The following is a 13374-nucleotide window of genomic DNA, read 5'->3' as shown; positions in this document are numbered from 1 at the left end:
GTTTTTTCCAGCAAGATTGAATTTGTCCAGCCAATTCTAGTTTGTGAACACATTACTGATTGCATAAATTAAACATTGGTCTTCTATCCACTTATATTATTTTGAATAATAATGTTCAAAATACAACTCTAGAGCTTTTTTTTAATCACTCATCTAGTCAAAAATAAACACATCCCCAACACCTGCTTATAATCTCATTTTCTTTACTGCTGGTATGTTTTCTCTCATGTGCTGAGACAGCAAATCTTGAGATTCAAATGTTGTATTCTGACAGGTCAAATTAGAGATCTCCATAGTTTAACACCAACATTCCTCATAAGATTAGGAAACTGTGAACAGCATTGTGCAGGCACTGCAAAAGTTTTAATATTTTAAAATATGAAGTTTTTCTATTATGTAAATTTAGTTCTTTGAAGTTTGCTACTGTTGATTCTGAATAAAAATGGATCTTTAGAAACTCAGACAAATCTTCCTTTCTTTAAAATTCTGAAGATACTACACAATAACACTATCATGTTTCCTTTCCATTTCAACATTCACATTCACTATTCCCTAAAGTGCACCAAGCAACGCTAAAACCTAAGGCTTTTACAACTGCATAGCAGAGAAAGGAAAAAACTTATAACGGTAGGAAAGAAAAATAAAATATGTTCTCTTTTTATTTTTGGAAGCTTTTATCGCATACATTTGGAGACATCTTAAACTATATGTATTAAATGACTAATAACATAGATTTATCCTACTTGAGGCCCCAAAGCATTCTCAGACTTCTTCATTGGCATCCTCATGCCATCCTAAGACAATTTGAAAAACAGACATATTTGAAGAGTGTGTTCAAGCTCAAAGAAAGAAAAGGCAAGAATAGTTGAAAGATTGGTGGAGCATATTATGGAGTGTTGGAATTTGTGGAGATGGTTGTCAATAGGATTGTGAGTCAAAGATTGGTGACCAGTATATTATACATCATGCTCACAATCTAAGGTTCATATAGTAACTGTTATCATTGGCAGCAATTTAATAATTCGAAATTCCTTCATGATGGATATGTGGAATTGCAGTTATTCAGAGAATAGGGAAAAGGAGCCTAAGAAGAGTATCACTAACAATAGTACATAGATCTCTGGAAACTCCATCCTAAATTCATAGGTCCCAAAATAGTGGCCTAGCCCTAGATCTAAAGCATAACAAGCAGGAAAGGGACAGCTATGAGATCTGGAGGCAAAAGGGTTCTGTGAGTAGCCATAGATACGTTTTTGTAAACAAGATGAAATTTTTAGATGATGATTGGGAACTTCTTTTTAAAATAGGACGTTATCTCTTTTTCCTGGCAGAGTTCCTGATATGCGAAATAGTATGTGCATACTATGATAGTAATCAGTAATTGATTTGACAATTAATAAATGTGCTAATTAATTATCATTATGTACAATGTTTGGACACTTCTAAAGATTGTTGTTACTGATGGACCATTAATGTAACTTAAAGACTTGTGGAATGATTGCGGATTTTTAGAGGCATTATTAGTCTTGCTTGCAGTTTATCATTCTCTCATATGAATTGATATTTTTATTGATTATCCAGACTCTTAATTGTTTATCAGACCACTTTGGGCATATTTTTATTTTGTATTTATCCACTGCTCAACATAATGGGAACACTGTTCATAATTTTGGCTTTTCAGAGCAATTGCAATGAGCAAGGAAAAGCAATAGAAGGAAGAGGACAGATTTGATTAGAGACAGATGTCACTTGCAAATTATAGGTTGTTGGTGCCAAAAGGAAAAAAGGAGGGACTGAATGTGCAACATGACAAGAGAAAAATTGCTCAAAATCTCACATTGTGTATATCTGAAGTTGAGAACTGACCCCAATGAAGACGAACAGCATTCACAGAGGCACAAGAGAGAGATAATTTTTATGTGTGGTTTACTACAATAATAGGAATAGCTTTTTGTGAGTAGAATCAGAGCTCACACCCACCTCACAGCCACACCCTCTGAAATGGAAGCATTGGTCACAAAATCTGAATAAGCAGATTGAAGATACAAATATACCTCTTCAAAGACAGTCTATTCTTTGTTACTACATTCTCTGTCACAGCCCTGCCATTGAGAACGGTTTCCGGAGCTGAGTCTTACCTCAGATAAAATCCTTATGAGCAATAACGAGATGGGGATTGCTTGTCTGAGGTAGGTACTGGTTCTCGTGAGAGGACTGCAGACTTAATGAGCAGGATGTTACTTGCACTTCCTTTGGCATGCCAAATATATTGGATCATATGCTGCCAAGAGGTGGGAGTGTACATACACTTGCTCTGCCAAGAGGTGGGAGTGTACATACATGTGTGCCTCAGGCCCCCTTTTCTCTCTCTTGCATTCCCTAAACAATTGCATGGCATATTTAAATCCTGCCATCTACTAGCCTGGCAGACGCTTGGAATACCTATTCTTGCCCATAAGGATTTGACACTCTGATGATTGGAGGCTAAGAACTCTTGATACAAGGCAGAGACAAGACGAAAATGATTTCTAAATGGATCCTATCGTGGAAACCTGCTCTGCTCTGTGGGGGGAAATCTCTGCCTTACACTTGGTAATATCAGGGTAATGGAGATGCTGGATCAGAATGGGAGGCAGGCAGGAATGGGGGTGGGGAGGAAAAGAGGTGACATACAGTACCTTGCAGCTGCTGAGAAGGAGAGCGGCTTGCCTCCAGCCAGGGATCCACAAAACGCACACAACTGCAACTGCCTTTTCCTTGCCCTCCTTCCTCCTCCTGAAGATCGCTCAACATGTGTCCATTTCCCTGCTCAGGTAGGGTGGCAGGCTGTGCTAAGACACCTCCTCCTCTTCAGCGCAGCAGCTTTCCGTTTCTACTGCAGGCAGCCATCCACTGCTACTGGCTCTGCTTAGAGACGAGCTGCACATTGGCTGCTCCTCTCCTTTATTTGAAATTCTGTGTGGTAGTGGAGCTGCAAGGCTATGAGTCACTAGCTGTTTTTTTTTTTTTTTTGCAGAAGCAGACAGCAGCTGAGCAAGTGGCTATTCTAGCGAGGGAAGTTGGAGGGAGGGTCACAAGTAGCTTATAGATACAGTGACATTCGCATTACTGTGTCTAATTAGCATAGCACTGGGCTGACCCGATGCAATTTACGGGTGCGTAACCCAACACACACTCATTTATACTTGCATGCAGTTTCACATAGCTATGTGTGCCTTGTATTTCAGTGTACGATATTCATATATGATGTGAGAGCTATATCATATTTGCTAAGCCATTTTCAAAGTCACTGTTGCTTTCTCTTAAGAATTCTTTAATTGCACATCTTAGTCTGTTCTCTCCCACCATGTACTGTGAAGGATAAAAATACTTTCAGGTTTAATAATAATTAGTGGACAATGCATGTGTGGCATTTAAATATGTACAATACTTTTATTTATAATACAAATAGTCAATCAATAAAAGAATGATGCTGGTATGTAACTGTAAACAATAAAAACATTTTGTTGATAGAGTATAAAAACATTCACATGCATAGGTGTACATTTAAATCAGTTTCTACTTGTTACATGATACTGAAGCCAGGTTAGAAGTTAGGGAAGGGAGGTATTTGGGTTATCAATTGTAATAACAAATCAATCTTCCATTCTTGCAGACTTGTTTTGTCTTTCTTGCTAAAATCTAATTATTAATGCAGTTTTACCCCCTTGGCAATTAGAGCCGGTTATTTGACTCTCAGCTATTTTCTCAAAAGGATATAAACAGGAATGACAGGAGCAACTGCTGGTGCCTTATAATAACCCATCTAACAAGAAAAGTCTTGAAGACTCTGAATTTTTTCTAGGAGCAGATGAAGCAAATTACATATTAAATACTCTAAGGGCACTTCTATCTGTTATTGCTTTTACATTTATCCCTTAATTAATTAATTATTAGGTTTTTATTCCACCTTTATTACTTTATAAGTAATTCAAGCAAGGCAGTAGACATACATCTCTTCCTTCTCTTTTTCCCCACAACAACCATCCTGTGAGGTGAGCTGGACTGAGAGAGAGTGTGTGTGATTGGTCCAAAGTCACCCAGGCAATTTTCACACCTAAGGTGGGGCTAGAACTCAGTCTTGAGGTATCTAGGTCAGCACCTTAACCTCTAGACCGAACTTGTTCTCATTCTTTGGAGGGTATATCTGTACAAGGCAATTCAATACTTCTGTAAATCCCAGAGAGTTTTTTTAATAGTTATTAAACTCTGCAGGATACCATGTCATCATAGGATGAACTTTACTCCTCCTGAGTTTTAACCACATCGCAGGCCCTTTAACAGGTATGCTAAGGTGAGATGGACTTGTCTGCTTTCTGTTTCTTTTTGACTGGAGATGTGAAGACATACAGAGCATTAAGCTGCCTGAATTTTTTTAACTTTCCTTTTTGCCTTGAGTAAAAAGATGTGGGATATTCCAGTGGAATTGAAACTTGCAATTAATGAAGAAGTGCCTTTTCCATGACTTTCTTTGGCCTAAAAGATAAGATTCAGAATTTATTGTTTCTTTTTCTCCACTACTGCAGTCTGAAACCATAGTCTGAAGCATTAGGAAAGGTTTTTTTTTTTTTTGGGGGGGTAGTGTCTCAAGTCAATATTGACACTTGGCGTTTCCCTGGATCAGACTGTGCAGTTCTCTTGGCAAGATTTTAGAAGTGGTTTGCCTAAGGTGGAGCCCACAGTCTCTCTGGTTCTAACCAAGTGCCTTAACCCCTACACCAAACTAGCCCTCTATTGAGACAATGCTTAGCTAAAAAACTGATGATATAATGCTACTTTCACAGCTTTCACTGGGATTTTTAATAAGATGAAGAATAACATGTGGTAGCCAGACAGCATCAACCCATTAAAAAAAATCATGGTTTTTGAGTGTGGTGGTGGTAAGGGTAGGAGGTACCAGACAAATATTCCAAAAGAACTCAATTTCCATTTAGGATGGAATGAGATTTTTGTTATTGTTGCTCTAGAATGGCAGTTTGCATAATGCTTTAACTGAATGATAATTTTTTTGCCTGTTATATTGGTCATGCGAAGAGAGATCACTGGTTATGATCTTAAAGTCAGGAGTGTGATCATTGTTGGATTACTTTCAAACTACTTTGGAGAGAATAGAGTGGAAATGAAGCCTGAAATAATGCCCCAGAAGTGGTTTGAAGGAGATCAGTGATTGTCATTCAAGACTTGAGATGCTAGTAAGGAATGAAAATAACTATTTGTCCTGAGCTCCTGCATGTTCTGTAGTAGCCCTCAGCAGAAAAAAAATAAAAAAATAAAAGCCTGGTGCTTTGCATGACTGCTAGTCCAGAGCAGAAGAGATCAGAAAACTGTCATTTGTTTTCTGATAAAACTCATCTCAATTTCATTTTGCTCCTTTTGTCTGAGCTGCAAAGGGCAACTTATAAAGCTGTCAAGCTAGAATTTCTTTTAGAGAACTGAAGCTCAGGAGACAGGAATAAGGACCATTCCAATGAGGAAAGAAAACCACTGGTTTCCCAGGGGTTTCAACTAACTAAACCAACTGAATCAGAATAAATTAGCTTTTCAGCACTGTTGGCATTATGAGAATATAGAAATCTAAGTGTGCTTCCAGATTAGTGCAGAATCACATGAGGAAGTGCCCAAATGCTTCAGGGACCAAGAAATTATCCATTTTCCATTAGTTAATAGGTTTATTTCTTCTTCCCATTTCTTTATCCCTTTTCCTAAAGCTCACTAAATGATTTATATTATGCTCATTTATATGGGACTCCAGCTCTTACAGTTCTTTGCTTGTTGTGATTATAATTTAGATAATATGGACTGTGGATAAATTTAGTGGCTAGAATTACAAACTGTTTGTGGTGGAGTAATAAATATACACAATTGTTTTCATACTGTATTGATATATGTAGCAAGCAATTTCTAAATAAGCAATTGAACATTCCAACTGTTTAAATACCAACCATTTTCAAATGGTGCAAAGGACCAGTGGCCTTCTCTATATGTTGAGGAGCAGAATGTTTGATGTTTATGAAGGAAAATGGTATTTGCATCATCTAAAAAGTTGCAGGTTACCCAGCTGTACGGTGTACAACCAGAAGACAATAGCAAAATTAAAATAGGAAGTACATGGGAACAAATGAATATGATCATGAATATTACAATTATAGTATTGTGGTTTACAAAGTATGTAAATAAAAATGATATTTTATGACATAAATTATAATATAGTTTTGACTGGCTGTTATAAACCAGCTTTTTCAAAAAGGGAATCCTGAGACTTTCTTGCAGCCATTTTATGGCTGGATTTATGCAGCATAGCAAGCTATCTGAAATGCAAGAGTCCCTATTTACTGTTCTCTTCCAAAGTTAGGCAGCTTGTGGTGTTCTCTGAATTTGGTGGTTTGTTTGCAAGCACTGCAAGGATTCCACATTTCAACCCTGGGTCACATTTACAGGTAGTCCTCAACTGAGAACAATTCATTTAGTGATGATTCAAAGTTACAATGGCACTGAAAAAAATGACTTATGACAAATTTTTTCACACTTATGACTGTTGCAGCATCCCCATGGTCACATGACCAAAATTCAGATGCTTGGCAACTGACTCGTATTTATGATGGTTGCAGTGTCCCAGGCTCAAGTGATCAGTTTTTGCAACCTTCTGACAAGCAAAGTCAATGTGGAATCCAAATTCACTTAACAACCATTTTACTAACTTAAAACAAATGGGATGATTCACGTAACAACTGTGGCAAGAAAAGTCCTAAAAGGGGGCAAAGTCACTCAACGTTTCACTTAGCAATATAAATTTTGGGCTCAATTGTGGTTGTAACTCGAGGACTACCTGTATTCACTTTTATTGGTTCTTCCCAGATTCTCTGCATATGCCTAAATACATTATGCCACGTATTTGCGGGGCTAAACTCTGAAAATCAGTTCCAGGTTTAGGTATATAGACCCCCAGAAACTGTGTTGGTTTCAACAAAGCAGGATATCGCTTGCTATTCAGATGCCCGTGTGTGTGTGTGTAACGGCTTTTGAGAAAACTTACAAGGAGGATTGGAAAAGCGATCGATAAAGACCTGAGGTCGCCGTTACCACGAACTGAGGCGAAGAGCATGGGGTGGCTATGAAGGTACAAGAGCAGAGGCGGGACTGACTCGCTTCATTTGGCGGAACCCGGAGGACACTCTGTACAATTTTGTACGTGCTCTATGGTAATGCGGAAGCTAGGAAGGACTCTACCTTGTTTTCTAGGAACGGTGGGGTTGCATCGGTTTCCAAAGGCGATTTTTAAGGTTTTTGTTGTTGTTGTTCTTGTTTTCTCCAGGTGTTGGAGAGGCTACGCGAGCGTTGCCATGGTTACCTCCGGGCCGGTTGGCGTTGCCTGTATCATGTGCTGGTTGCTTTGTCTTTCCTGCGCTGGGCTTCCCTTTCCTGTCATGGAACGGGAGGGAACCTGGTAATTTCTCAACAGTACAGTGTACTCTGCGGCCTGTTTAGGGTAGGTAAAAGAAAAAGAAATTTCCCCCTGAAGGTTTGTTGGGAGGAGGGGTCAAGTGGAAGAAAGCTACTGCCCCTTGCTTAAATAAGGGGGAGGTTGGATAATTATGATCGCTGTCAGGCGCCTGCACGTGAGTATTGCAACATTTGGTTTGGTCAGCCTGGGTTGGCCTTGGAGCCTGCCTGTGTTTAAACTTCAGATTGTGCCTGTAAGTCTTTGAACAGAGGGGTTTACTTCAATCACTTCTTCACTGGGGTTTGACTCTTTCTCAGGGAGGGGATTCTGGTTCACCAGTGTTTCCTTTCATGATTGTGTTGGTTAAAGTCCTTCCTTTGAATTAGCATGTGGTGAGATACCTAATTGTGGCTTGAACTTTCTGGTTCCCAAGAAATTGTCATTATTATTTTTTCTCTGTCTTTGCAGATGGCACCCTCTGCGCCCAAAAAAATAATGCTTCAGAGTCTAGCACAGCTACTGCAGGATTCTGGTGAGGTTCTAATGATGTGGAGAACTTTTCTTTGAGATATTTTAAAAATGGCCTTAACCTTTACTCTGGAATGGAAATAAATATGGCTATCCTTGGGTTTGCCTTGGGCCTGTGCAATGATTGCTTAAATTAATAATTATGGTTGTATGTTGAAGCTCTGGGTTCAGATGCAGAAGAGTTTTAGATTGGATAATTGAATTTTCATGACTAGTATATTTACCAAAATTCTACAAGTGTTTTTCTCACAGCCAGTACTTGTAATATAGATATCAAAGATAATCCAATATACATTGGTTAAATGAAGATAATATTAGGACCAGGCTTTACCCAGGCTTTGTCCTCGAGTTACAATCACAATTAGGACTAGAATCTTGGTCACTGAGCAAAGCAGTTGTTAAATGAGATATGTGACTGCTTTGTTTAATTATTGCAAGTCTGGCATTCCTGGTTGTGGTCATCAAGTAATCTTGTAGGTTGTTAGGTAGACAGGGTTCCACACAAGAAACATAGGGTGTCTTGTGGGTGATGGGAGAGATCTGGAAGGATCTGCTCAGGATCTGAAAATTCTGTCTGATGAAATCCAAGCAGGATTTTCAGTCCCTGAACAGAGAGACCCTGTTGGCAGCCTGTCCCATCCTGCTGAAGCATTCTGTACTACTTTCTTTACTGTACTGCCTCTTTACTTAGAAGCTGACAATCCTTCCTGCCAGAATCCAAGTGCCCTGTTTCTCCAACAATACGGCCTCCCCCAATAGGAAGTCCCAGCATGTTTTATAGGCATGAAATGAAATTAAGCCCCTCCCCCAAATTAAGGCCTATATTAAAACATGCGAAATGGGGGGGAAATGGCGGGGGGGGCTTGCTGTTAGGAAGTACTTTTGTTGCACACCCGGATATATGGTGCTGCCTGCGTTGACCCTGATACAAAGTGCCCCACCAACGCCGAGGTCAACATCCAAGCCGTCGCCTCCCACCTGCCCGAAGATGCAAGGGGGGGGGAATTAAGTCACCCCCAAAAAGACAGCCTAGCCATTTTTTTGGGGCTCAATAAAAAATAAGACCCGGCCTTATTATATGAGAAACATGGTAGGATTTTCAGTCCCTGTGAAGAAACACTTGTGCATAGCTTGTGCTGGGTGTTCTGGGGCAGCCCACCGTAAGCACCCTGTGCTCCTTACCTTCCACTGTTTCTCTGCTTTCTGCTTGGATTTTGGTTTCCTCTTGTTTTTAGGGGCTGGCTGAAAGAGTTCAGCTCCCCTTCCATGCACAGCTGGGAGAATCCTTCAGCAGGGTGCAGGAACAGAGCTCAGCTCTTCATGATTTGAGCTCCATTTCTGGATCTGACTGAAGAAGTTCAGCTCCCTTTTGTGTAGAGGAAGAAACTCCTCTGGCAGGATGTAGGAGCTGATTTCAAATCTTCAGGATTTGTGCTCTCATTACTGCACCATGCTGAAGGAGTTCTGCTCCCCTGGTAGGCAGCTCTTTTCAGCCCTCAGATATAAGAGGGAGTTTTGTTGGCAAGCAGTAGCTTGCAACCTTCCCTGCTGACTTCTCCATTGACCTTCTGTGGAAGCTAACAGAGAAGATTGCAAATGACAAACCCATGGTTGTGGGCTGCTTGGTAACTGTTGTAAATTTGCACAGGTTGCTAAGCACCCAGATCATGATCATGTGACCACAGGAATGGTGGTTCAACATTTTGCTGTAAAGTTCCCTTTCAGAGGCTGTTGTACTTCCAGACCATCATTAAACAAATAGTTGTAAGTCGAAGACTACCTGTATATGTTTTTCACCTCTGTTCATTCTTCATTGAGGAAGGTTCTGTTCGGTATTTGGGTAACAAATGAAACACAAATTGCCCAACTTCTTTTTATGGTAGCTGATAGTTCTCTGCATGATATGTGCCCTGAAAATTGGGTTAGATCAATAAACAGAGTTTCAATTAATTTAATATAACTATATTACCCCTTATGCTTTCTAAAACATTTTAAAGTATAGATTCCAGATTTCCCTAAGTGTCATTTCCCAAAGAGGAATAAATGTTTCATCTCTGCCTAGCATTTTTGTTGATTGTATTTCTTATGTATACGAAATGTAATTGCAGTTTTCCAGTTACCTAGTTATGTAATCTGAGAGAAGTCCTCATATCGTTGTATTGAATCTAGTGCTTTAAATATAAAAGGAGGTTGTAGTTCAGGAGAGTGGAATATACTTTATATATCAATATATGGAGTGTATAGAGTAAAGACTTCCAGTAATTTGCATCCCATGCCTTTAAATATAAGACTTCAGGTCAGATATTGCAGTAGAATGTGCTCTCCAGATACAACCCAGTATCCAGAAAGTTGTTTACAGTAAAAGCCCTAAGACAAAACATGGCTTTATTCAATATAGGTAGAAGACATACAGAAATCAAGGGTGGTCTTTTTCTGTCTCTTTTGTATGTCCCAGGTTTATTCACTCTTGTGTTTTCAAGACAACAATAAAGTATCCCTGTCTTCCAAGTGTTAAGATGGGGAGATTTAGTGTTTGCATAGTAATTCTGTCTGGCCTGATGACCACTAGTTGCCCCCTTGCTAGCGTCATCCCTTACATTAAGGGTGGCAATCATGACACTTTAACATTACAGGTAATTCTCGACGTATGATCACAATTGAGTTCAGAATTTATGTTGCTAACTGGAAAATTTGTTAAGTGAGTTTTGCACCATTTTTACGACTTTTCTTGTAAGTGAATCACTGCAGTTCATAACACGGTTGTTAAATGAATCTGGCTTCCCCATTAATTTTGCTTGTTGGAAGGTCACACAAGATCACATGACCCCAGGACACTGCAACTGTCATAAATATGAATTAGTTGTCAACCATCCAATTGTAAATCACGTGACCATGGGAATGCTGCAACGGTTGTAAGTGTGAAAAATGATCATAAGTCACTTTTTTCAGTACTGTTGCAACTTCAAATGGTCACTAAATGAACTGTGGTAAGTCGAGGACTACCTGTATATTATTGACTTTTCCCTCATGCAATTATTCTGTGCAGTAAATATACATTGATCTGTTAATGCTAATGTTTGTTTTCTTTTGTCAGGCGATTTGATTCTGGATGGTACTAGCACCTTGACCTTGTTCACTTCCACACTTCAAATTCTCAATCAGATCTTTGAGCAGTACCTACTGCCACGAAATCAGAATCATGGCTTCATTGCACTTTCATCACACCCTGCTGAAACGTCTGCTATTCTTCAAGCCCAGTTTCTCTTTGATGTCTTGCAAAAAACTGTCTCACTGAAGGTGTGTCCTGAAATGTGAAATTCTGTGTATTAGATGCCAGCTTTGGGAAAAAGCTTGTATCTTGCAGAGGGGATATTTGGATTGTTCTGATATAACTGAATGTAACTACTGTGTTGTATAATTATTATATAACAGAGAATCTGTGGTCTTTAGATGTTGCTGAACAGCAGTTTTCAACATCTCCAGTCTGCGTAGCCAATGCTGAGGGGCACTGAAAGTTATAGTTCACCAACATGTTTGATTGACGGATTAATGCCATCAAATTGTTTTCAATGAGTTCCTCAACTCAGAAATTTGTATCCGTGCTGTTGAAGTCTTTAAAAAGATTGAAGTCTTTCACATAAAACATTATGTTTCAAGTACTATGAAATTTAACAATCTCTATACCACCTTTCAGCATTGAGAAGCATCACAAATTGCAAATCTAAATAAAAATGTATGGAAAAAGGGAAGGATCCCTCTTTATGGCTGTTCTTTAGTGTTAAATATTCAAAGTTGGGAGAAATTAATTATTAACCTATGAAATGCTCCTAATGTGAATTTGGTTATTAGTCCATTTAGTCTGCTGACTGACCCTACTCTGTGAGGATCACAAAGAACCATGCTGCATAAAATCTTTTTAAAGGAGCATTTTTTAGAAAATTGCTGGAGTTGCCGCATTAGAATTATAAAGGGGGCTTGGCAAAGATGATGACAAGAATTTTGAGATGAGAGATGTAGAAAGTTTGAGAAGGTGGATGTTAGAACTTTCTGCACTCAAAAGAATGTGGCGAGAAAGAAAAGATACGTAATTGGTTTGTCTGATCAAGAACAAAAAATAGGTTGCTATTTTAGGTGATTTTTTTTTAAATGGGACTGGATGGTGATAAGTTATTTCTGGTAACGATTAATTGTTTTTTTTAAACTAGGGCTGGACTTTGAGAATGATTTAAATTGGTTGTAATAGATATAATTTGTAATATTTATGTTGTTATTTCTGGTAACCCTTACTTGGCTTTTGCTGATTAATATGGAAATATGAGGTTTTAGAAATGGGCTTATAGAGAATGGGGTAAGGTATGGAACGAAGAAGTGTTTGACTACATTTTAAGAGATAGTGATAAGTTGTTAACGTGGATTATATTTGCCGAGGATGAAGGAGAAGGTTTATTTTTCCATTTTTCTTTCTTCCTCCTCTTTTCTTCTTTTTCTGCACTTTTTAATTTTTAAAATGTATTTCTGTAGCATGTAATTATATTAGTTTCCTGGATGTATAGTAGCAGCATAAATATAGAATATCCTCCATTGTATGTGATTCTTAATTAAACTAATTTTACAGAGCTCAATATAACTCTGATAAGAAAATAATGAAATTGCTTTAAGTAGGCTTATTTCACAAAAATATGGAAGTTGATGATGTTCCTGATGAAATTACAATATGTCTAGAGTGTTCTCTGTTCTGTTGTCTAGAAACTATTGTGTGGGCAACAGCAGTTTCTTCCAGGTCTACTTGGCATAAGACTGAGGAGGTGGTGAACGATTGGCAAAGGAACTAGCTTCCTCTTGGCTGCAAATGTATATCCATGCCATCTGTTCAAGCAGACAAAAAGCAGATTGGGGATCTGGGATGTGCTGGAATTGGTATTCATTAATGTTTAGCAATTTAGCCTGACGATAACTGAAGAGACATGTAATGATATATAAGGCTAGATGAATATGAGTTATCTGATTTCAGTTGGAGGTGTTGAATGGTAGTATGGTATTATAACTCTGCTCTGTAGATCTCAGCTGTCTGCCCAGAAGATTTAAACTAAAGAATGCATACATTTACTGAAATTGCAGTTACATTTTAGTAGTATAATCTGGAATGTGTCTTTCTGCAATTGCTTTCAGCAGGGGAAAATGACAAGTCCTTTGGGGAGAAAATTACTGTTCATTAAATACCAGACTTGTATGTCACTCCTTTTATTTTTTAACTTTACCAGGAATAACTTGTGTGGAAGAGGATTTTAAAAAAATCATAAAAAGTGATATTTATTATTTTTGAGATTTGAATAAAAACAGAGGCTATATTCTGAAGTCAGGCCTTT

The 13374-nt window shown here is 38.5% G+C and overlaps 2 protein-coding genes across 3 annotated transcripts in view; one reads left to right on the top strand and one right to left on the bottom strand.

Moving 5' to 3' along the window:
* The window catches only part of SLC4A3 (solute carrier family 4 member 3), a 44503-nt gene extending 41516 nt beyond the window's left edge, over nucleotides 1-2987 (bottom strand). Inside the window, exon 1 of the mRNA XM_026665607.2 lies at nucleotides 2679-2987. The gene's annotated coding sequence lies outside the window, so the exon portion shown is untranslated. The remainder of the gene's footprint in view (nucleotides 1-2678) is intronic.
* A 4261-nt stretch (nucleotides 2988-7248) lies between these two features.
* Nucleotides 7249-13374, top strand: part of STK11IP (serine/threonine kinase 11 interacting protein) — a 35727-nt gene continuing 29601 nt past the window's right edge. Inside the window, exons 1-3 of one of the 2 annotated variants that reach the window (XM_026665608.2) lie at nucleotides 7249-7525; nucleotides 7949-8012; nucleotides 11103-11305. In XM_026665608.2, coding sequence (XP_026521393.2) covers nucleotides 7949-8012; nucleotides 11103-11305 — 267 coding nt within the window. In that variant the 5' untranslated portion in view covers nucleotides 7249-7525. Of the gene's footprint in view, nucleotides 7526-7948; nucleotides 8013-11102; nucleotides 11306-12226; nucleotides 12357-13374 lie in introns of those variants that run through there. The other variant, XM_087950434.1, reaches the window with a different exon arrangement.

Source organism: Notechis scutatus, chromosome 1, assembly GCF_049901735.1.
Source record: "Notechis scutatus isolate UNSWTSFEM ecotype Mainland chromosome 1, rNotScu1.2, whole genome shotgun sequence".
Lineage (NCBI taxonomy): Eukaryota > Metazoa > Chordata > Lepidosauria > Squamata > Elapidae > Notechis > Notechis scutatus.
This window is presented reverse-complemented; position numbering and strand designations above follow the sequence as displayed.